Raw genomic sequence first — 26,458 nt, 5'->3', positions numbered from 1 at the left:
GCAAAAGTAGAAGCGGAATGGATATTTACGTAAGACTGAGTCAGAACAAACAACTCACGGAAGAATACATCCACCTTCAAGGCTCAGTCATAAACGACGGAAACATTAGCGACACTGGAACAAAAGTAATCTTACCCTCATCATACACATGCAGCCCGAGACACATGCACGAATACACTCGAGATGCAATGACCTACATAAGAAAATATAGACGACCTGACCTCTAACATTTTAACATTCACATACAACTCGTCGTGGCCAGAAATCAAAGAACAACTAAGACACAGACAGAAGTTTCCGACAAAAGCAAGTGAGATTTATTGAACTCATCACAAAATACCACATATTTGGAACCGTCAGATGCTGGATGTACACAGTCGAATGGCAAGAACGAGGACTGGATTACACACACAATTTAGTATGACCACGTGACGGAATTCATCCCTCGGATGTCAACAAAGTCATCCTAGCAGAATTTACCAGTACACAAGAAGATCCGGAACTCTGCGAAATAATAGTGAAAAACATGAGTCACTGACCATGCGGGACATTAAACACCAATTCGCCGTCTGGACGACACCCAAACTGGAGTTGATGGTTATCCCAAATACAGAAGACGATCACCCGAAAACGGTGGCTTCACAGCTAAAATACAAATATGTGGCAGCGACGAACTGGAAATAGATAGTCAGTGGGTAGTACCATATAACATACTACTTACCGAAATGTTGCAAGCACATACACTCCCGGAAATGGAAAAAAGAACACATTGACACCGGTGTGTCAGACCCACCATACTTGCTCCGGACACTGCGAGAAGGCTGTACAAGCAATGATCACACGCACGGCACAGCGGACACACCAGGAACCGCGGTGTTGGCCGTCGGATGGCGCTAGCTGCGCAGCATTTGTGCACCGCCGCCGTCAGTGTCAGCCAGTTTGCCGTGGAATACGGAGCTCCATCGCAGTCTTTAAGACTGGTAGCATGCCGCGACAGCGTGGACGTGAACCATATGTGCAGTTGACGGACTTTGAGCGAGGGCGTATAGTGGGCATGCGGGAGGCCGGGTGGACGTACCGCCGAATTGCTCAACACGTGGGGCGTGAGGTCTCCACAGTACATCGATGTTGTCGCCAGTGGTCGGCGGAAGGTGCACGTGCCCGTCGATCTGGGACCGGACCGCAGCGACGCACGGATGCACGCCAAGACCGTAGGATCCTACGCAGTGCCGTAGGGGACCGCACCGCCACTTCCCAGCAAATTAGGGACACTGTTGCTCCTGGGGTATCGGCGAGGACCATTCGCAACCGTCTCCATGAAGCTGGGCTACGGTCCCGCACACCGTTAGGCCGTCTTCCGCTCACGCCCCAACATCGTGCAGCCCGCCTCCAGTGGTGTCGCGACAGGCGTGAATGGAGGGACGAATGGAGACGTGTCGTCTTCAGCGATGACAGTCGCTTCTGCCTTGGTGCCAATGATGGTCGTATACGTGTTTGGCGCCGTGCAGGTGAGCGCCACAATCAGGACTGCATACGACCGAGGCACACAGGGCCAACACCCGGCATCATGGTGTGGGGAGCGATCTCCTACACTGGCCGTACACCACTGGTGATCGTCGAGGGGACACTGAATAGTGCACGGTACATCCAAACCGTCATCGAACCCATCGTTCTACCATTCCTAGACCGGCAAGGGAACTTGCTGTTCCAACAGGACAATGCTAGTCCGCATGTATCCCGTGCCACCCTACGTGCTCTAGAAGGTGTAAGTCAACTACCCTGGCCAGCAAGATCTCCGGATCTGTCCCCCATTGAGCATGTTTGGGACTGGATGAAGCGCCATCTCACGCGGTCTGCACGTCCAGCACGAACGCTGGTCCAACTGAGGCGCCAGGTGGAAATGGCATGGCAAGCCGTTCCACAGGACTACATCCAGCATCTCTACGATCGTCTCCATGGGAGAATAGCAGCCTGCATTGCTGCGAAAGGTGGATATACACTGTACTAGTGCCGACATTGTGCATGCTCTGTTGCCTGTGTCTATGTGCCTGTGGTACTGTCAGTGTGATCATGTGATGTATCTGACCCCAGGAATGTGTCAATAAAGTTTCCCCTTCCTGGGACAATGAATTCACGGTGTTCTTATTTCAATTTCCAGGAGTGTATATACGTAGAATACTGCAGTTCAGCGAAGTCATCAAATATGTCTGTAAGTATGTGAGCAAAGGCTGTAACATGGCACTATTTCAAATAGCCGAAGACAGCGAACAACAAAACAGAAACGACGAGTTCCTCAGGTACCAAACAGGAAAGGACATCAACAGTAACGATGCAAGTGCGGTATTTTCGATTTTCTCATACATGAGGGCGAAGCAACTGTGAAGCATCTAGCAGTACATTTGGAGAAGGGACAGAGAGTTTTCTTCACAAGTGACACCACCAAGAAAACTGGAAGCAAGCACCCTCAGAACACAACATTATCAGCTTTTTACCAACTGTTCCAAACAGATCTATTCGCGAAAACATTACTATATGCCGGCGTCGCTACCTATTACACGTGGAACACAACAAGAAATATCCTTCAAACAAGAAAACAAGGAATTACAGTAGAAAGTCAACCAGAAATCATGAAAATTGGCGTACTACGCCGAGTAAACGCTGTAAATCCGAACAACATCGAATCTTTCTATTTCTGGATGTTTCTACACGAAAAAGGGGACCAACAAGTTTCATAGGTTTCAACACTGTTGACGGTTACCTATGACAGGCGTACAGAGAAGCGTGCCAACTTTTAGGACTGCTGGAAAACGAAAACTACTGAAAATTAACACTACAAGAAGCCTAACTCACAGCGTCAGCTGAACAAATGAGAGACTTACTTGACATAAATTAACAACGGTTAACCCATCGAATCCAACACAGCTATGGGACTCCTTTAAGGAGAGTATGAATGATTACATACTGTATCATATCCGATAAGTTCATCACGAACTGACCATCGAATTCAGCGCCAACATCTTCAGTGAGGCACTCATTCGGCTAGAAGATAAATGTTTCGCAATAAACAGTCAGACCTTAGTACAACTTGGAATGCAAGCACAACGAAAAGATGCTAACAGTATGCTAAACTTCGAAATTACAAAGGAAAAAAGCTGTAACATCAACGAACTACTTTAATCCATCGCTCAGGACAAACCATTCCTTAGATACAACCAAATGCAAATTTACAACATTATCATGGACCGGATCGACAACAACACTGACGGAATGATTTACTTGGATACAACAGGCGGCACTACAGAAACGTTTCTAACAAATCTAATGCTGGCGGAAATACGTGCTAAACAACACATCGCTCCTGCACTGGCATCAACCGGCATTGCAGCCATACATATGAAAGGAGGACGAACTGCCCATTCCATACTACAACTACTGCTGACTGTAGAGGAAGAGCAATTAGCTGTGTGTAAAATTTCAAGAGCATCAGGACGGAGTGAACTTGTAAAGAAAGCTAAAATTATCTTCTGGGACAAATGCACGATGGCATGAAAAATTACTCGAAGCCATGGACACAACATTAAAAGACTTACGGGGAAACCGAAGTGATAGGAGGAGCTATACTCACACTATCAGGAGATTTCCGACAAACACTTCCAGTTATCCCCAGTTCAACACCAGCAGACGATATTAATGCATGCTTTTAAAAAAATCACACCTCTGGCCACACATACGTGTACAAATACTGCAACTAACAAAAAATGTGAGCGTTGAACTACCTAAAGACGAAACAGCAGCTTGCTGTAATAACTTCCAAAGTCATTGTTTATTTGATTTTATGAATAGCACATGTCAATATCAGCAAATAACTACATGTTATTTTTGCAATAGAGAAATAGATACATTTTTACTGTCGCCAGTGTGTATTACAAGGGCTGAACAAAGTGACTCTCTGCCCTAACACAAACTCTTTGACATAATTTAATCCTTGGTTATTCTGCAAGAGAGACGCTCAGTAGCTCGGTACGGGCTTTTGTTGAAGTTTCGAGAACATACCTTCACCGAGGAGTCAAGCACTACATTGCTCACTCCTACATATATCTCGCGAAGAGACCATGAGGATAAAATCAGAGCCGGCCGCGGTGGTCTCGCGGTTAAGGCGCTCAGTCCGGAACCGCGCGACTGCTACGGTCGCAGGTTCGAATCCTGCCTCGGGCATGGATGTGTGTGATGTCCTTAGGTTAGTTAAGTTTAAGTAGTTCTAAGTTCTAGGGGACTGATGACCACAGAAGTTAAGTCCCATAGTGCTCAGAGCCATTTGAACCATTTGATAAAATCAGAGAGATGAGAGCACACACAGAGGCATGCCGAAAATCTTTCTTTCCACGAACAATACGAGACTGATACAGAAGTGAGAACCGACAGAGGTACTCAAGGTACCCTCCGCCCCAACCCGTCAGGTGGATTGCGGAGTATGGATGTAGATGTAGATGTAGATATGTTTTGTAAAGCATGTGGAACGTGTTACCTATAACAAAGTGTGTGAAGTGCAGTGAAATTAACGTCCCTGGAAAACATTCATTATATTTCCCAGAATATTGTCTGCACCAGCAACCAAAGAACGGACACTAATAACTGTAAGTAACGTAACAAAATCGATCTCATTATGTGAATAATTCTCTCCACACTCGGTGCCTACATCTTCCGTTTATACATCTTGCCACAGCTACACGACTCCCACACTGCTGCAGACAATCAATGAATATACACCATCAGATGGTGAATCACTAGGCGGTTTGAATCCGGTAACGGGACAATAAAAACTGAAGAACAAAGCACAAGGCGAGTAGCTGCAGTAATTTGAAGAAACCATGATATTACTATACATGAACATCAAAGCGCTTCTGGTATTCCACCTCCATACCCTCCGAAGATTGTGTGTAACGACATGGACCATCCACTCAATATGTGTGGCAAATGAGGGATTGATAAACAGTGACACATCCATACACCAAACAAAAGAAATAGCGCAGATATGGTTGCATGTGGGACTACACCTTGCGTCAGGCTATGGTTGTGGTAAAATGTTTGTAAATTTATCAGTGTCGTATCTGTAGATTATTGCTACACCATTATTTACATACTTGGAAATTAGACAGACATAGCGTTTTATCCATTATGAGAGCAGTAAATACAGACTGCTCTCTCCTCTCCTCGGAACTTCGACTGGTGGCATCCTGCCTGTTTTATCACACACCTGCCTCCGGCGGTTAGCATCTGATATTTGATCACAGGTGCTGACAGCATGTGCATATTCTGCTTCTTCTCCAGTTGTTCTCTACTTTTCAACGGTCATGTAACTACTACTTCTCCCTTGACTGTTGCCTGTGCGATGTATGTGCAGTGGGGCGTGTCACCACTGTAGTTCTTCTTGCTATGGTGAGGCGGTTACCAGTGAGCAACGACTAGTGCAAACTGTGTGGCCTCCGCCAGCTATCAGTTACGTCACACCAGCGACGATTACAAATAATTTTCTCTATACTAATCCTGGCAACGGCCTTTCCGCAGTGGGTACACCGGTTCCCGTGAGATCACCGAAGTTAAGGACTGTCGGGCGTGGTCGGCACTTGGATGGGTGACCATCCAGGCCGCCATGCGCTGTTGCCATTTTTCGGGGTGCGCTCAGGCTTGTGATGCCAATTGAGGAGCTACTCCACCGAATAGTGGCGGCTTCGCTCAAGAATACCATCATAACGACCGGGAGAGCAATGTGCTGACCCCACGCCCCTCCTATATGCCTATCCGCATCCTCAACCGAGGATGACACGGCGGTCGGATGGTCCCGGTAGGCCAGTCGTGGCTGAAGACGGAGTGCTTCTTTTTTCTATCCTAATCCCATGCTATGACTGTAGCGGTTATTGCTTACAGCGAGAATTGAGAAGTGTGTTGTGGGTACACACATTCGGATTTTTTCATAGTTATTTATGTGTAGACAGCTCTAAGGAATATTTATAGTGTTCTCACATGTAAATAATACAGACATAATGTAGACTTTGTAGTTAGCAAGTACGTATTGGTCATTAAATAAAGCACTGAGCACTGTGCAGTGTGTGAACATTTAAGTGTCTCGGATTTATGGATGTGTTTTGGAATACTGGGTAGTGGTCATGCTCTCTAATACTTAGGGGAAACGCAATGACATCATTAAATTACAGTAACTCTGTCGATAGGATAACGCACTCAACATACACTATGACTTCCCACAGACAGAAAAAATTTAGGGGTGGAACAGATTTGGCATGTAGAAAGAGTTAATTTATTCAAATACGGTATTCTGGTGGTTAATTGTACTTACGTGTCTTGTAATCCCGCTTTACTCTGCCGGAGGGTGCCGTCTCATAACAGCTTATCAGGGCACTTTATGGTGATTCTTAATTATGCTGATGAGACCTCAAATATCACAACCCACATAACTGCTCCAGTAATAAAAGGGAAAAGGGGATCTTCAATGTTTTGATCCAGAGAGAAAGAGGCAGGGGAGGATTCTCAGAGGCAGCAGGGATCTGGCAGGGGGTTTCAGGCTGTGGCAGTCTCTCATCAGCCAGCCTAGATACCAGTAAATACAGTACTGGCCATAAAAATTGCTACACCAAGAAGAAATCCAGATGATAAACGGGTATTCATTGGACAAATATATTATACTAGAACTGACATGTGATTACATTTTCATGCACGTTGGGTGCATAGATCCTGAGAAATCAGTACCCAGAACAACCACCTCTGGCCGTAATAACAGCCTTGGTACGCCTGGGCAATGAGTCAATCAGAGATTGGATGGCGTGTACAGGTACAGCTGCCCCTGCAGCTTCAACACGATACCACAGTTCCTAAAGAGTAGTGACTGGCGTATTGTGAAGAGTCAGTTGCTCGGCCACCATTGACCAGTCGTTTCCAATTGGTGAGAGATTTGGAGAATGTGTTGGCCAGGGCAGCAGTCCAACATTTTCTGTATCCAGAAAGGCCCGTGCAGGATCTGCAACTTACGGTCGTGCATTATCCTGCTGAAATGTAGGGTTTCGCAGGGATCGAATGAAGGGTAGAGCCACGGGTCGTAACACATCTGAAATGTAACGTCCACTGATCAAAATGCCGTCAATGCGAACAAGAGGTGACTGAGACGTGTAACCAATGGCACCCAATACCATCACACCGGGTGATACGCCAGTATGGCGATGACGAATACACACTTCCAATGTGCGTTCACCCCGATGACGCCAAACACGGATGCGACCAGCATGATGCTGTAAACAGAACCTGGATTCATCCAAAAAATAACGTTTTGCCATTCGTGCACCCAGGTTCTTCGTTGGGTATACCATCGCAGGCGCTCCTATCTGTAATGCAGCGTCAAGGGTAACCGCAGCCATGGTCTCTGAGCTGATAGTCCATGCTGCTGCAAACGTCGTCGAACTGTTCGTGCAGATGGTTGTTGTCTTGCAAACGTCCCCATCTGCTGACTCAGGGATCGAGACGAGGCTGCATGATCCGTTACAGCCATGCGGATAAGATGCCTATCAAATCGACTGCTAGTGATACGAGGCCATTGGGATCCAGCACGGCGTTCCGTATTACCCTCCTGAATCCACAGATTCCATATTCTGCTAACAGTCATTGGATCTCGACCAACGCGAGCAGCAATCTCTCGATACCATAAACCGTAATCACGATAGGCTACAATCCGACCTTTATCAAAGTCGGAAACGTGATGGTACGTGTTCCTCCTCCTTACACGAGACATCACTGTGGTGTCACCGCCAAACACCACACTTGCTAGGTGGTAGTTTTAAATCGGCCGCAGTCCATTAGTACATGTCGGACCCGCGTGTCGCCACCGTGTGATCGCAGACCGAGCGCCACCACAAGGCAGGTCTCGAGATACGGACTAGCACTCGCCCCAGTTGTACGGACGACGTAGCTAGCGACTATACTGACGGAGCCTCGCTCCTTTGCCGAGCAGATAGTTAGAATAGCCTTCAGCTAAGTCAATGGCTACGACCTAGCAAGGCGCCATTAGTAACATTGCATGTATCTAAAGAGTCTCACTTGTATCGCCACAATCTCCAGATGTACCAAAAGGATGGATTAAAGTTAAGTATCCCAGAAGCTACGTACTTTTCTTTATAGCATTCATAACGTATCCTGTTTCAGACCTCACACACCCTGCTTTGGCTTAGCGCGTGCCTTTCGGCTTCCTCTCATTGTGTCTACGCTGTCTTGTCTAGACACAACAATTTTTGGCGACGAGTCAACGGAAAGGGTCTTGTTCTTTCTAATTGCTTACATTTACTTGTGTCATGGCTTCGCCAGATGTACTGTCCGAATTTTATCGCTTGCAGAATCAGCAGACGCAGGCGTTATTGGATGCCCTTGGACAGCTCATCCAGGGTCAACGTGCACTGCAACACGATGCGGCCGCCGCTGCTTCACCGCTACCGCAGCCACAACTCGCAGTTGCACCGCCTTTTAGGCCCTATGAACCAGCTAAGGAAACATGGATGGAGTGGTCACGCAAGTTTGGATTTCATCTCGCCGCCTACAGAATTCAAGGTAACGAGCGGCAGCCTCATTTATTGGCGTGTGTAGGGGTGCAAACATACCGTGTGATAGTGAAATTATTTCCCCGACGCGACGTAGCAACTCTGTCCTACGAAGAAATTTTGTCTGCTTTAGATGCCTATTTCAAGGAAACAGTTAATGTAGTTGCAAAAAGGTATACTTTCTTTCGTACAAAACGTACGGCCGGTCAAACTAATAGGGAGTGGGTTGCAACATTGCAAGGCCTTACAAGGGATTGTGCTTTTGAGTGTGAATGTGGACTCCCGTATTCAGATACTATGGTACGTGATGCAATAGCACAGAACGTTTCTGATGTTCGCATACGGGAACAGATTTTGAAACTCGTTGATCCCTCCCTTCAACAAGTGATAGACATATTGGATAAACAAGACACGCTTGACTTTGCTCAGGAATCATTTGCAACTTCGCCAGCTGTGTGTAACATTAACCGGCCCGCCGGGCGCGCTCGCGCTACGCGGCCCGGTCAACTGCCCTCGCGTACGTCCGCACAGCTGCCGCCGCGCGCTAAACCAGGTGTGCCGCGCCAGCATACAAATGCAGTGAAATCATGCCCGCGGTGTGCTACTAGACATTCGCGTGAAAATTGCCCGTCACACCAAGCTATTTGTTTTTACTGTAATAAGAAAGGACATGTTCAAAGTGTTTGCCAGAAAAAGCTCAGGTCAGACACTCTTAATCATTCCAGGCCCTTTGCTTCGCGCCGGAATCGAACCAAGGACACTCAGGCTCGTGGACCTTCGCCCATGGACATTCATGTAGTTAATTCCACTCCGCCCAGTGCCACTCTTTCTACCAGTGACTGTGTTCGTCCCACAAAAAGTGTGCGTCAACGTCGCCAGAAATCACGTCAATTAGCAAGTGATGCTGTACCTGTATCAGTTCAAATTGCACGAGACAGTCGCTCTTGTCGTCAGCAGGACAATAAACTTTTTGTAGATTTGGACTTTAATGGCAAGGTCATAACATTCCAGCTCGATACCGGAGCTGCAGTTTCATTGCTCAATCACGACACGTACAAACAACTGGGCAAACCTCTGTTGCATGCCGCAAATGTTCAGTTAAATAGTTATTCAGGTCAGAATATCCCTGTGTTAGGACAGTGCACTCTTCTTGCAACATACAAGGGACAAACAAAACTTGTGTCATTTTATGTTCTTCGTTCTTCTACTGCAGTGAACTTGTTTGGTTTAGATTTATTTCAATTGTTTAACATGTCTATAGTAAATCAGGTCCTATCAGTGAATCAGACTGTGCCTTCAGACAGTGTTTCTCATCTGTGTGAAGAATTTGCAGACAATTTTGCACCGGGCCTTGGTTGCGCTAAGAACTATGAAGCACATTTGGAACTGCAAGTCAACGTGCAACCGAAATTTTTCAGAGCGCGCAATGTTCCTCACGCATTGCGTGATGAGGTCGCAAGAACATTACACGATTTAGATTCACAAGGTGTGAGTGAATGTGCGCAATGCCTCTTCCCTTTCAGCTCCGCTTCATCGCTTACGCCGTACAGGTGTTCCGTTCGTCTGAACGACGGAATGCGAACGCGCTTTTCGCCAGTTGAAATCGGCGTTGCTTTCTAATACTTGCCTTACGCCATTCGATCCCCAGAAACGCCTTTTCTTGATGGTAGATGCATTGGATTTCGGGATCGGTGCTGTGCTTGCGCACAAAGATGTGTCGCATGATCGCCCTATTGCCTTTGCGTCCAAATTGCTCTCGTCTGCACAAAGAAATTATTCACAGATCGAGAAAGAAGCTGTGGCTCTCGTATTTGGTGTTACAAAGTTTCATGATTTCTTGTATGGTCGTCACTTTACCATCATCACAGACCACAAACCTTTGACGTCGCTTTTTCATCCGAACAAGCCTGTACCTCCACATACAGCGCAGAAATTCATTCGCTGGTCTATTTTCCTCTCGCAGTACCTCTACGATATCTTGTATCGGTCCACTGCTAAGCACGGAAACGCCGATGCGTTGTCCCGTTTGCCTGTTGCTGAGGATAGAGCATTCGATTCTTCCGAACTTGCTTGCATGTTCATTGATTCAGAAACTGATGAAGTGGTCGAATCGTTTCCGATTGATTTTCGTCGTGTAGCTACAGCCACAGCTGCTGACCCGGTCCTTGCTACCGTTTTGCGTTTTGTTGCTACGCAATGGCCTTTGTCAAAGTCTCGGATCGAGGATGCGTTGGTTCGCCGATTTTTTGCTAACAAGGAGAGACTTTTTGTTCGACGTGGTGTTTTGTTGTTGCGTTCTGATAATGATCAGTCAAGAGTCGCGGTCCCACGTTCGTTACAGTCCTCTGTTTTACGTCTTCTTCACCAAGGACATTGGGGTATAGTGCGAACGAAACAACTTGCTCGTCAGCACTGTACTTGGTTCGGAATCGATGCTGCGATTACGAATATGTGTTCTTCTTGCATGGCATGTGCCGAACAACAATCCGCACCGCCGCGGAAAGTCTTTGCATGGCCGAAAGCCACTTCCCCTTGGCAACGCTTGCACATCGATTTTGCTGGTCCATTCTGAAATGCTCGATGGTTGGTTCTGGTAGATGCCTTCAATAATTTTCCTTTTGTTGTCCGGATGTCTTCCACGACGTCCTCTGCCACCATCCAAGCGTTGTCTGCTATCTTTTGCATTGAAGGTCTTCCGCAGACTATTGTTTCCGACAATGGCCCACAATTCATGTCCGCAGTATTTCAGTCATTCTGCCAGGCCAATGGTATTCAACACCTGACATCCGCGCCATTTTCGCCTCAGTCAAACGGTGCCGCTGAACGATTGGTCCGCACTTTCAAGTCACAGATGTTGAAGTAGAAAGAGTCGCATTCTCGGGATGACGCGTTGTTGCTCTTTTTGTCATTGTATCGCTCTCAGCCCTGAGATGGTCGCTCGCCGGCTGAGTTGCTCCACGCTCGTTCTCATAGAACCTTGATGTCTTTGCTGCATCCGCCGCATCAGGTTCCTGTGCAGCGGGAGACTCCTGCTTTTGCTCCAGGCGACGTTGTATTCTATCGCAACTTTCGCGGTTCACGGCGTTGGCTCGCAGGGCGCATTCTTCGCTGACTCGGCCGCGCGATGTATTTGGTTTTGGGGGCCTCTGGTGAGGTGCATCGACATCTCAATCAGCTGCGCCTCTGTCGTCGCACGGGTTCTGCCGCTCCCCGTCTGCTTTCAGCGATGGTGCCGTCCGGTCAGCGCCCTGGGGACCCATCTACTGGCTCGCCTCATCCCCAGGTGTTACCGACGATGCCTTCCAATTTGCCCCATGGCGACGCGCCGCCGCCGCCGCCGCCTGTTGTTCTCCCGCCGGCGCCGCCCGCAGTGGACGCTTCGCTGCAGCCGCCAAGCGCCTCCCTGGGTCACGCGCCGCCGATCGCTTCTCGTGACCAGCTGTCCTCCGCCATGGAACTCTTGCCCGCTCCGGACCACATGGCGTCTTCGCGCGTCGGGTACCCCGACGCAATGGAGGTCGACCCTTCGGCCCCTCCTGTCTCTTTACGGGCGCATACACCGCATGTTGACGTGCACCCTGGACTAGGTTTTCAGGCATTTCCTAGCTCCCCTCGGACCGAATGGCCGGGTGCGGGTGGCACAGCCTCGCCTGTTGTTAGGCTCCCCATCTCATCGCATACGTCAACATGGGGTCCTCCCCACGGCGGGCGGAAGCCTTATAACACGACCGTTTGCCGATTTGCGGGGGAGGAATGTGGTGTCACCGCCAGACACCACACTTGCTAGGTGGTAGTTTTAAATCGACCGCGGTCCATTAGTACATGTTGGACCCGCGTGTCGCCACTGTGTGATCGCAGACCGAGCGCCACCACAAGGCAGGTCTCGAGATACGGACTAGCACTCGCCCCAGTTGTACGGACGACGTAGCTAGCGACTATACTGACGAAGCCTCGCTCCTTTGCCGAGCAGATAGTTAGAATAGCCTTCAGCTAAGTCAATGGCTACGACCTAGCAAGGCGCCATTAGTAACGTTGCATGTATCTAAAGAGTCTCACTTGTATCGCCACAATCTACAGATGTACCAAAAGGATGGATTAAGTATTCCAGAAGCTACGTACTTTTCTTTATAGCATTCATAACGTATGTTGTTTCAGACCTCACGCACCCTGCTTTGGCTTAGCGCGTGCCTTTCGTCTTCCTCTCATTGTGTCTAGGCTGTCTTGTCTAGACACAACAATCACAACAACGTTTCACTAGGCAACGCCGGTCAACTGCTGTTTGTGTATGAGAAATCGGTTGGAAACTTTCGTCATAACAGCACGTTGCAGGTGTCGCCACTGGCGCCAACCTCTTGTGAATGCTCTCAAAAGCTAATAATTTGCATATCACAGCATCATCTTACTGTCGGTTAAATTTCACGTCTGTAGCACATCATGTTCGTGGTGTAGAAATTTTAATGGTAAGTAGTGTAATACAGACATAATGTAGACTTTGTAGTTAGCAAGTATGTATTTGTCATTAAATAAAGCACTGCGGAATTTATAAACATTTAAGTGTCTCTGATTTACGTATGCGGTTTGGAAAAACTGGGTAGTGGTAATGCTTTCTAATAATTAGGGGAAACGCAATGATATTATTTATTACAGTAACTGTGCCGAAAGGATAACGCACCCATATTAACACACACTGTGACATCTCATAGACACTAAAGATGTAGGGGGGATACGGTTTTGGCATGTAGAAAGAGTTAATTTATTTAAATATAGTATTCTGGTAGTTAATTGGACTTATCTGTCTTCTAATCCACCTTTATTCTGCTTGAGGGTACCGTCTCATAACTGCGTATCAGGGCACATCATAGTGACTCTTTCACTGTGCTGATAAGACAAATATCGCGGCCCATGCAACTGCTCCAGTGATAAAAGGGTTATACTGGTTCAAATGGCTCTGCGCACTATGGGACTTAACTTCTGAGGTCATCAGTCCCCTCGAACTTAGAACTACTCAAAGCTAACTAACCTGAGGACATCACACAAACCAATGCCCGAGGCAGGATTCGAATCTGCGACCGTAGTTGTCATGCGGTTCCAGACTGTAGTGCCTAGAACCGCTCGGTCACCACGGCCGGCAAAAGGAAGGGAATCTTGATTGTTTTGATCCAATGAGGAAGAGGGAGGGGAGTATTCTCAGAGGCTGAAGGGATCTGGCAGGGTGTTTCAGACTGTGGCAGTCTCTCCTCAGGCATCCTAGATACCAGTAAATAATAATGTGGGGACGTGATCATTAATCGGTGTGCTGGCAGAAGGTTCAAGTAGGAGTGCAGTTTCAAATAATGCTCTGCGCAAATTGTTTGAATTTTAATAACCACGACTTAACATGCACCTTAGAATGGAAAGGCGATGTCTAAGAAAATAGAAATATATAACCAAATTGTAAACAGTAGTGGGTGGCTGAGTGCTTATACGTTGTTTTTGTCGCTATTATGTGACAAAACAAAATTTTCACTCAGCAGCAGAGTGTGCATTGATATGAAACTTCTAGGCAGACTATAGCTGTGCGTTAGAACGAGACTCGAACTCGGGACCTTTGCCTCTTGCGAGCAAGTGCTCTACCTACTGCACTACCCAATCACAACACGTCCTCACAGATTTACTTCCACCAGTATCCCGTCTCCTACCGTCCAAACTTCACAGAAGTTCATCTGCGAAATTTGCAACACTGGAATTCTTACACTTTAATAATGGAGGGATGTGTTTCTAGTAGCAATAGTTTATTTGATGCACTGTGGTTGTTTCTCAGTCTCGTACTTACAGTGGGTATTTGCTAAAACCATTACCCAAAGTTGTAAATAGTAGTGTAACTTGTATTGCTTATGCCCTTATTTTAACGAACTATGATGTAACACATTAGTAATACAGAGACGTGTTTCCTCATGACAATAGCCTATTTATTACACCGTGGAAGCTTTTCTGTCTCGTTTTTATATCTGGAAAAATCGGATAAAACTGTAAGTAGTACTGGGAGGCGGAGTACTTGCAGATAATGTCCAAATCTTTGCTGCTAATTTTGTTACTTAAGCTAAAAATCTTGAAGGAGGCCATTTTGGACCACTAATTATGGTAATCTTGGCTACCGTTTTGAAGTAGGATACCCCACAGTCACACACAGTTCGCCTAGAGAACTAACATTTTCTGTCAGTTTACAGAATCTGAAATGCAAAACGTCTAAGAACTCGCAACAACCAACTTTAAAAACAATGATTTGCTCTGTAATGAGTATTTTAGAGTCTTGCCCCTACCAGTCTAATTTTTTTAAAAAATTCCGTCATTTTGCAGAATATTCCTTCACGTCATAAAATTACAGCAATTCAACCACACTCTATAGTGTCAAAGTAAATTATGATAATAACCATCATCATTTTTTAAAAAGTGCAGCTCTGTTGCTGGTGATGCTCTCACAACAGTGCACAGAACAAGAATGACATGTCCACACGTTTTCCCCAATAATAAAAAGAGGAGGAGAGGAAAAGTGCTTGACTCGTATTGGTGCAGACAAAATAGGGGGAGGTGATGGGGTGACCTTGAATGTACCACATACAACTGTCTCAGGTTTGTGAGTACAGAGGTGGGTCTCCAGGGAAGATGATGACCTTAGATATATATCGGGTAATTGCTTCAGATGTCACCTGATACCTCGGATGCCTTATCACCGGATTTTATCCTATAAGTAACCTTGAAAAGCTCTTAAACTTGTACTGCCCCTCTACAACAGATGTTTATGTCACAGATATTCGAAGATATTCACTATGAAAGAGACTGCCTTTTTTTGGTTACTGCATCGTTTTTAATGAACACCCACACCAACCAGAAAGAAAGGGATCCGTATACACGGGCGACACTGCCATTACTGCTCAAGGCAGAAGTGATTGAAAGAAACCTCGCCAGGGCTTTGGATACCTTGTGTAACCGCTATGAAGAAAATCACCTGCTATCTAACTCAGGAAAAATGCTAGTACATATATTCCATCTACATAACAGAGAAGCCTGAAGATAATTTGGAATGGGATGGCGGGGGATTAGACTACACCACTGCATCAAATAAAAATACTTGGGAGTCAGCCAAGACCGTCCACTGTGTTTAAAAAACACTGCACAGGTCTATAAGGAAAAAAAAAGTGCGAGGAACAATATTATACGTAAACTGACTTGTTCGACATGGAGACTTCTTGAAGTACTTCGGACATCACAAGTGGGACTCTATTTTGCAGCTGGAGAATATGCAGCACAGGTATGGGAGACATCTTGTCACTCTGAACGCGCAGACGTCAGTTTAAATGAGACTGTTGCGATTGCCACAGAATGTTGAGGCCTACAACTGCCCACTATACTTATTTTTCTTTGCGGTCATAGCACTATCAAATATGAGACGCTAAACAGCCAGTGAAATAGAGGAAAAAAAGCAGCGAATCGATCCATGGCACTTAATGTACAGCGTGATTCAAAAAGAATACCACAACTTTAAAAATGTGTATTTAATGAAAGAAACATAATATAACCTTCTGTTATACATCATTACAAAGAGTACTTAAAAAGGTTTTTTTTTTCACTCAAAAGCAAGTTCAGAGATGTTCAATATGGTCCCCTCCAGACACTCGAGCAATATCAACCCGATACTCCAACTCGTTCCACACTTTCTGTAGCATATCAGGCGTAACAGTTTGGATAGCTGCTGTTATTTCTCGTTTCAAATCATCAATGGTGGCTGGGAGAGGTGGCCGAAACACCATATCCTTAACATACCCCCATAAGAAAAAATCGCAGGGGGTAAGATCAGGGCTTCTTGGAGGCCAGTGATGAAGTGCTCTGTCACGGGCTGCCTGGCGGCCGATCCATCGCCTCGGGTAGTTGACGTTCAGGTAGTTACGGACAGATAAGTGCCAATGTGGTGGCGCTCCATCCTGCTGAAATATGAATTGTTGTGCTTCTTGTTCGAGCTGAGGGAACAGCCAATTCTCTAACATCTCCAGATACTGTAGTCCAGTTACAGTAGCACCTTCGAAGAAAAAGGGACCAAAAACTTTATTGGCTGAAATGGCACAGAAAACGTTCACCTTAGGCGAGTCACGTTCATACTGAGTTGTTTCCCGCGGATTCTCAGTGCCCCACGCCGAACAACTGTCGTCGATTCACTTCTGCCGTACTCAATAACACAAAAAGCTTTCTGTTGAGCGGTCGCCATCTTAGCATCAACTGACGCTGACGCCTAGTCAACAGCGCCTCAAGCGAACAAATGTACAACTAAATGAAACTTTATAGCTCCCTTAATTCGCCGACAGATAGTGCTTAGCTCTGCCTTTTGTCGTTGCAGAGTTTTAAATTCCTAAAGTTGTGGTATTCTTTTTGAATCACCCTGTATAATCACCAGAGAATTACTATTAGTCTTACGTCAAGCAACAGCTTTATCCAAGTGTAAGAACAGCTAGATCGCCGGCCTGAGACCTACCGTGTATCTTTATGGCTGGACTCTCTGCAAAATACAAACCTTTATTACAAAGAGGAAAGGACAGAAACTACAGTATAGTACATGGCCAGCGAACCGGAAGGTAAAATTAGTAAATATAAATTATTTTCTTCCTTGTATATGGATAGTTCTTTTATTTGCATCTCCCCTTCAGTCTAAGCCCATAAACGTTTGTAGATAGACAAGTAGTTTGAAACATTTATGAGCAGGAAATATGTAACTAGGAGAAGATTATTGTACTGTCTTTATTTGCGAAGAAAGTAATTTTTGTACGTGAAATTTTTGGTAAGCAGAGTCGGGATATGTAGTAAATACGAGACAGAACGTCACTGCCGCAAGTCGGTGAAGTCCAGTTATGGGATGTGTAGACGGTAACAGGGGTGAAAGTGTGAAACTGTATTATACCGCAGCCTTCACCCTCACTTTCAGAATATCATCCGCATTTCTTTCGGCTACCTTGCCCGTAAACCTGAAGAACCGACAAAACGATGAATCGATTGCCCTCCAAAAGCAATACAGCACACATCTTTTTATTTAAATGGTAGTTTCTTCAATACCACGTTGGGAAAAAAAGATGTGAGCGTTGACAATACGTAAAAACATTTTGGAAACACCAGGTGTCCAGACTCAGGGCCAGCATCAGCATGCATTTTTAAGTTTCGCAGTAGCGTACACTCTGCTGAAGAGTGAAACATTAATTCTGGAAGTACTCCCCCGCAGACACACACACACACACACACACACACACACACACACATAAATAACCTGTTCGGTATCTCAAACTGTTTATGAGTTAGTGGCAATAACAACTTTCTGTAGAACGCTGTGCGTATAACATACGCAATGAGATGGTCTAGAAGTAGGCACTGTGAGTTGGTACGTGCGCCGGGATGAAAACAAACCTGTTGATGTGGATGATGAAGCCGTCGTCGACGCCCCTGCTCAGCATGTCCTGCACGGCCTCCCTGGTGCAGATGCTCAGACCCAGCACGTTCACGTCCAGGACACGCTTCCAGTCTTCCGTCTTGCCAGCTGCGAACGTATCAGGGAGTCAGAGAACATGGAATAACAACGAATCAGAAATATTGTTTACATTTGATAACGCAAGAGTTCACGGCTTGACATGGTGTCCAATACACACTATAGCTGTAGCGATCAGAAGACGTGAAACAGGAAAGTGCGAATCAAGGACGTGTGAAAATGGTAAATTTTATATTTCTGCCATCGATGGAGGAAGATTTGTCGGTGGCAGACACCTTGGTTCAAATGTTTCAAATGGCTCTGAGCACTATGCGACTTAACTTCTGAGGTCATCAGTCGCCTAGAACTTACAACGAATTAAACCTAACTAACCTAAGGACATCACACACATCCATGCCAGAGGCAGGATTCGAACCTGCGACCGTAGCGTTCGCTCGGTTCCAGACTGTAGCGCCTAGAACCGCACAGCCACTCCGGCCGGCGACACCTTGGACATCGTAGGTTTACCAGCTCCTGTCACGTGAACATAAGGTACTCAAGTCGATGGACAAAAATGACGATGTTGACTGGAATACTCTCTTTCAAATTCTGAAGGTGACAGGGGTAAAATACAGGGAGCGAAAGGCTATTTACAATTTGTACAGAAACCAGATGGCAGTTATAAGAGTCGACGGGCATAAAAGGGAAGCGGTGGTTGGGAGGGTGTGAGACAGGGTTGTAGCCTATCCCCGATGTTATTCAATCTGTATATTGAGCAAGCAGTAAAGAAAAATTCGCAGTAGGAATTAAAATCCATGGAGAAGAAATAAAAACTTTGAGGCTCGCCGATGACATTGTAATTCTGTCAGAGACAGCATAGGACCTGGAAGAGCAGCTGAACGGAATGGACAGTGTCTTGAAAGGAGGATATAAGATGAACATCAACAAAAGCAAAGTGAGGGTAATGGAATGTAGTCGAGTTAACTCTGGTAATGCTGAGGGAATTAGATTAGAAAATGAGACACTTAAAGTAGTAAAGGAGTTTTACTATTTGGGGAGCAAAATAACTGATGATGGTCGAAGTAGAGAGGATATAAAATGTAGACTGTCAATGGCAAGGAAAGCATTTCTGAAGAAGAGAAATTTTTGTTAACATCGAGTATAGATTTAAGTGTCAGGAAGACGCTCCTGAAAGTATTTGTATGGAGTGTAGCCATGTATGGAAGTGAAACATGGACGATAAATAGTCTTGACAAGAAGAGATAGAAGCTTTAGAAATGTGGTGCTACAGAAGAATGCTGAAGATTAGATGGGTAGATCACATAACTAATGAGGAGGTATTGAATAGAATTGGGGAGAAGAGGAGTTTGTGGCACAACTTGACTAGAAGAAATCGGTTGGTAGGACATGTTCTGAGGCATCAAGGGCTCACCAATTTAGTATTGAAGGGTAGTGTGGGGGGTAAAAATCGTAGAGGGAGACCAAGAGGCGAATACACTAATCAGATTCAGAAGGATGTAGGCTGCAATACGTACTGGGAGATGAAGCAGCTTGCACAGGATAGAGTAACATGGAGAGCTGCATCAAACCAGTCTCAGGACTGAAAACCACAACAAACACAACAACAGCAATGTTATTCATGAAGAACTTGGTTAAATATTTACTGTTTTAGAAAGCACAGAGAGATTGGGCTACTGGCCTACCTTTTGTTCTATTCCTTTGATACAAGTTTATTTAATTTGTTTATTTATCTAATAATGTGTGTTAGAGCGTGTTTATGGTCCAGCCCTAGGAATATTTATTTAATTTCAAGTTATTTAAATTTAAATCCAGTAATTCGAGTGTGTTTCATTATGTCTGTGTGGGTGCGTTGGCTTGAATGCAGGGTGCAAGCGCTCTAGCGAATCAGAGCGCTCGTGAATGGGGAGACTGGATAGAAGCGGGAGAACTGGGGAGGACGGCAGAGGACACGAAAGGCAGTTCGGTACAGTGCGGCAAGAGCGACGGTCGCACAGGTCACGAAGATGGCGGGACAGTACGGCGAGGCAGACGCAAGGTCGCGGGGGAGACTTGGAAAGTGTGGGGCGCTTTGCACGTGGTCGCGAGAGATAGAAATACTTCGGAGTGCCGACTTGTGAACAAGTGGAATTTCCGAGGTTTCTACAGCGAAGACGTAGTATACGTTTAGAAGTGAATATCGCGAGCTATGTAGTCGTTCATAACTAATTACGTGCAGTAGGAATCTGTCGTTTACCTGTTATTCGACTTATATTTTATTTAATTGCTGGACCGTCGACACCAATAAGTGTTTTGCAGACATATAACGCGTTCTCAAAAGTACTTCTACTATAGCACTCATCATTTAAAATCGTTAAGTTAGTACATGCAGATTTTATTTATTTTAATTTATAATCGTCCATGTTACGTTCAAAATTTGCAATTGCCAAGTGGTAGGAACCTTCGACAATTCGATTCATGTGTCCATTCATATTGTAGACTCTAGACTCAGCAGTATTTGCTTGTAATGCGTCAACTACGTATCCCATCACCTAGACAACGAAACCAGCCAAAACTTATAATATTTAGAGTCGGAGGGTACGTTGTTGAGGGCCACCCTCCATCACATCTTTGTTGAAAGCCCGCCCGGTCGAAGCCTACCATCTACATCTACATCTACATGACTACTCTGCAATTCACATTTAAGTGCTTGGCAGAGGGTTCATCGAACCACAATCATACTCTCTCTACCATTCCACTCACGAACAGCGCGCGGGAAAAACGAACACCTAAACCTTTCTCTTCGAGCTCTGATTTCTCTTATTTTATTTTGGTGATCATTCCTACCTATGTAGGTTGGGCTCAACAAAATACACTCCTGGAAATGGAAAAAAGAACACATTGACACCGGTGTGTCAGACCCACCATACTTGCTCCGGACACTGCGAGAGGGCTGTACAAGCAATGATCTTACACACGGCACAGCGGACACACCAGGAATCGCGGTGTTGGCCGTCGAATGGCGCTAGCTGCGCAGCATTTGTGCACCGCCGCCGTCAGTGTCAGCCAGTTTGCCGTGGCATACGGAGCTCCATCGCAGTCATTAACACTGGTAGTATGCCGCGACAGCGTGGACGTGAACCGTATGTGCAGTTGACGGACTTTGAGCGAGGGCGTATAGTGGGCACGCGGGAGGCCGGGTGGACGTACCGCCGAATTGCTCAACACGTGGGGCGTGAGGTCTCCACAGTACATCGATGTTGTCGCCAGTGGTCGGCGGAAGGTGCACGTGCGCGTCGACCTGGGACCGGACCGCAGCGACGCACGGATGCACGCCAAGACAGTAGGATCCTACGCAGTGCCGTAGGGGACCGCACCGCCACTTCCCAGCAAATTAGGGACACTGTTGCTCCTGGGGTATCGGCGAGGACCATTCGCAACCGTCTCCATGAAGCTGGGCTACGGTCCCGCACACCGTTAGGCCGTCTTCCGCTCACGCCCCAACATCGTGCAGCCCGCCTCCAGTAGTGTCGCGACAGGCGTGAATGGAGGGACGAATGGAGACGTGTAATCTTCAGCGATGAGAGTCGCTTCTACCTTGGTGCCAATGATGGTCGTATGCGTGTTTGGCGCCGAGCAGGTGAGCGCCACAATCAGGACTGCATACGACCGAGGCACACAGGGCCAACACCCGGCATCATGGTGTGGGGACCGATCTCCTACACTGGCCGTACACCACTGGTGATCGTCGAGGGGACACTGAATAGTGCACGGTACATCCAAACCGTCATCGAAACCATCGTTCTACCATTCCTAGACCGGCAAGGGAACTTGCTGTTCCAACACGACAATGCACGTCCGCATGTATCCCGTGCCACCCAACGTGCTCTAGAAGGTGTAAGTCAACTACCCTGGCCAGCAAGATCTCCGGATCTGTCCCCCATTGAGCATGTTTGGGACTGGATGAAGCGTCGTCTCACGCGGTCTGCACGTCCAGCACGAACGCTGGTCCAACTGAGGCGCCAGGTGGAAATGGCATGGCAAGCCGTTGCACAGGACTACATCCAGCATCTCTACGATCGTCTCCATGGGAGAATAGCAGCCTGCATTGCTGCGAAAGGTGGATATACACTGTACTAGTGCCGACATTGTGCATGCTCTGTTACCTGTGTCTATGTGCCTGTGGTTCTGTCAGTGTGATCATGTGATGTATCTGACCCCAGGAATGTGTCAATAAAGTTTCCCCTTCCTGGGACAATGAATTCACGGTGTTCTTATTTCAATTTTCAGGAGTGTATTTTCTCATTCGGAAGAGAAAGTTGGTGACTGAAATTTCGTAAATAGATCTCGCCGCGACGAAAAACGTCTTTGCTTTAATGACTTCCATCCCAACTCGCGTATCATATCTTCCACACTCTCTCCCCTATTACGTGTTAATACAAAACGAGCTCCCCTTTTTTGCACCCTTTCGATGTCCTCCGTCAATCCACCTAGTAAGGATCCCACACCGCGCAGCAATATTCTAACAGAGGACGAACGAGTGTAGTGTAAGCTGTCTCTTTAGCGGACTTGTTGCATCTTCTAAGTGTCCTGCCAATGAAACGCAACCTTTGGCTCGCCTTCCCCACAATATTATCTATGTGGTCTTTCCAACTGAAGTTGTTCGTAATTTTAACACCCAGGTACTTAGTTGAATTGACAGCCTTGAGAACTGTACTATTTATCGAGTAATCGAATTCCAACGGATTTCTTTTGGAACTCATGTGGATCACCTCACACTTTTCGTTATTTAGCGTCAACTGCCGCCCGCCACACCATACAGCAATCTTTTCTAAATCGCTTTGCGACTGATATTGGTCTTCGGATGACCTAACTAGACGGTAAATTACAGCATCATCTGCGAACAACTTAAGAGAACTGCTCAGATTGTCACCCAGGTCATTTACGAGGGCAGTTCAATAAGTAATGCAACACATTTTTTTTTCTGAAACAGGGGTTGTTTTATTCAGCATTGAAATACACCAGGTTATTCCCCAATCTTTTAGCTACACAACACTATTTTTCAACTTAATCTCCATTCAATGCTACGGCCTTACGCCACCTTGAAATGAGGGCCTGTATGCCAGCACGGTACCATTCCACTGGTCGATGTCGGAGCCAACGTCGTACTGCATCAATAACTTCTTCATAATCCACGTAGTGCCTCCCACGGATTGCGTCCTTCATTGGGCCAAACATGTGGAAATCCGACGGTGCAAGATCGGGGCTGTAGGGTGCATGAGGAAGAACAGTTCACTGAAGTTTTGTGAGCTCTTCTCGGGTGCGAAGACTTGTGTGAGGTCTTGCGTTGTCATGAAGAAGGAGAAGTTCGTTCAGATTTTTGTGCCTACGAACACGCTGAAGTCGTTTCTTCAATTTCTGAAGAGTAGCACAATACACTCCAGAGCTCATCGTTTGACCATGGGGAAGGACACCGAACAGAATAACCCCTTCAGCGTCCCAGAAGACTGTAACCATGACTTTACCGGCTGAGGGTATGGCTTTAAGCTTTTTCTTGGTAGGGGAGTGGGTGTGGCGCCACTACATTGATTGCCGTTTTGTTTCAGGTTCGAAGTGATGAACCCATGTTTCATCGCCTGTAACAATCTTTGACAAGAAATTGTCACCCTCAGCCACATGACGAGCAAGCAATTCCGCACAGATGGTTCTCCTTTGCTCTTTATGGTGTTCGGTTAGACAACGAGGGACCCAGCGGGAACAAACCTTTGAATATCCCAACTGGTGAACAATTGTGACAGCACTACCAACAGAGATGTCAAGTTGAGCACTGAGTTGTTTGATGGTGATCCGTCGATCATCTCGAACGAGTGTGTTCGCACGCTCCGCCATTGCAGGAGTCACAGATGTGCACGGCCGGCAACGACTGTGATCAGACAGTCTTGCTTGACCTTGTGGCGATGATGACACACGCTTTGCCCAACGACTCACCGTGCTTTTGTCCACTGCCAGATCACCGTAGACATTCTGCAAGCGCCTATGAATATCTGAGATGCCCTGGTTTTTGGCCAAAAGAAACTCGATCACTGCCCGTTGTTTGCAACGCACATCCATTACAGACGCCACTTTAACAGCTCCGTACAGCGCTGCCACCTGTCGGAAGTCAATGAAACTATACGAGACGAAGCGGGAATGTTTGAAAATATTCCACAAGGAATTTCCGGTTTTTTCAACCAAAATTGGCCGAGAAAAAAAATGTGTTGCATTACTTATTGAACTGCCCTCGTATATAGATCACGAACAGCAGAGGTCCCAGGACGCTTCCCTGGGGAACACCTGATATCACTTCAGTTTTACTCGATGATATGCCGTGTATTACTACGAACTACGACCTTCCTGACAGGAAATCACAAATCCAGTCGCACAACTGAGACGATACCCCATAGGCCCGCAGGTTGATTAGAAGTCGCTTGTGAGGAACGGTGTCAAAAGCTTTCCGGAAATTCAGAAACACGGAATCAACCTGAGATCCCCTGTCGATAGCGACCATTACTTCGTGCGAATAAAGAGCTGGCTGCGTTGCACAAGAACGATGTTTTCTGAAACCATGCTGATTACGTATCAATAGTTCGTTCCCTTCGAGGTGATTCATAATGTTTGAATGCAGTATATGCTCCAAAACCCTATTGCAAACCGACGTCAATGATATAGGTCTGTAGTTCGATGGATTACTCCTACTATCCTTCTTAAACACAGGTGGAACCTGCGCAATTTTCCAATCTGTAGGTACAGATCTATCGGGGAGCGAGCGGTTCTATAAGATTGTTAAGTAGGGAGCTATTGTATCAACGTAATCTGAAAGGAACCTAATTGGTATACAATCAAGCGATTTAAGTTGCTTCGCAACCACTAAGGCATCTACTTCTAAGAAAAAAATTGGACAAACCTTCTCCATGTTTTCGGAGGTCAAAATAAAGGGGCATGGTACACGATAGTGAGCAAAGAAATTACGAAACGTAGCCTGAGGTAATAAACTCACATATTCACGTAAAGTTAAACACTGCTGTGGTATAAGACAAACAAATAAAACCACCAATAAATAATATATTTGAGGAGTATTCACATGAAACGAGAGATATCCGTACTATCATACACTGCGCAGATGTTAGTCATGATTTCGAAAAGAGATTGGGCAACTCCATACCTTGCAAGGTCGCACACATACTGTTTCATATTTAAAGTAACCACAGAATGACGAGTGACTAAAATGAAGAAGCCACGTCGCTTTCGACTGGCGTTCGTCTGAAATTGAAAATCGGTCACATGACATTGCTCTCTCGTTACTTGTTGGAGAGTTTATCGTATTTCGTTGTTTTCTTCCTATAGCTTGTTATTGAAATATGTTGTTTCAGGGCACCGGCACAATGAAGATTTACCACATATTCATTCTAGGTACAATCCGTTATAATTAAAAGGACATATCAGCTGTAGAAGTCCTTAGCATTCTAAGGCAAACGATAATAATATTCGAAATTGTAACTGATAGTTGTGGTGCTGCGGTCAGAGACGTGTAAGTGGAGAGTTGAAGGAAGTTCGTTCGCGTCCTGCTGCATTCTTTTATTCTCTTTTTTTCATCTTAGAATTTGCAATACATTCTGGGACTCTCTCGTTCATGTAACAGCAGCATGATGTGCAATTTTCGATGTTATCTGCATGTAAGAGGTTAATTCTGGCTCTGGAGGGATTAAAATGCAAATCACAAAGCGGGCACATTTTGAATATAAGTTTACAAAACTAATACAAATCGAAAAATAACTTACTGTTTCCAGTGATTGATACATGGTTTGAAGAACACCACGAGTAAAAATGTTTATGTACATATATACACTTTTCATTCTACAGCACATGTTGAAAGCAAAAGTCAAAGAATTTCAGATGTAAAGAGGATGCATTTTTGCAAATATGCAGTTGTTGTTATTTCAAAGGAGATTCAAAGCCATTATGTTATTAGTAACTAGAATATCATTCACAAAACGAATGTTCGTGCATATGTCAAATGTGAGTTATATTATCAAATGGCTAGACTACTAAGAATTTTTTTAGGAAAAAGTAAACCTTTGAAATTACTGAAGGAACTGTGACCACTAAACTCAGTTCATTCAACATGTTTCCAGTACAAAGAAAAATCTTCTGAAAAAATGTTGATAAACTAATAGAGTTTAGCAACCACATTTTTTTAGTAGTTTCAAAAGTTTACTTTTTCCTAAACAAAGTGCAGCCAGCCATTTGATAGCATCGTCCACATTTAACATATTCACAAATATTCTTTTTGTAAATGACAGCATGTGTATCTGACAACATGATGGCTTTGTATCTCCTTTGAAATAAT

At 45.7% G+C, this 26,458-nt stretch overlaps 1 protein-coding gene and 1 pseudogene across 1 annotated transcript in view; one reads left to right on the top strand and one right to left on the bottom strand.

Annotated features, from left to right (window-relative positions):
- The window catches only part of LOC126462791 (dehydrogenase/reductase SDR family member 11-like), a 154,647-nt gene that overhangs the window by 63,256 nt on the left and 64,933 nt on the right, over window positions 1-26,458 (bottom strand). Inside the window, exon 3 of the mRNA XM_050096099.1 lies at window positions 18,018-18,147. Within this exon, the coding sequence (XP_049952056.1) occupies window positions 18,018-18,147 (130 nt within the window). The remainder of the gene's footprint in view (window positions 1-18,017; window positions 18,148-26,458) is intronic.
- LOC126424937 (5S ribosomal RNA) lies at window positions 5,547-5,664 on the top strand (annotated as a pseudogene).

This window comes from Schistocerca serialis, chromosome 1 (genome assembly GCF_023864345.2).
Source record: "Schistocerca serialis cubense isolate TAMUIC-IGC-003099 chromosome 1, iqSchSeri2.2, whole genome shotgun sequence".
Taxonomy (NCBI): domain Eukaryota; kingdom Metazoa; phylum Arthropoda; class Insecta; order Orthoptera; family Acrididae; genus Schistocerca; species Schistocerca serialis.
Note: the sequence above shows the minus strand (reverse complement) of the source record. Positions and strands in the feature narration are given on the sequence as shown.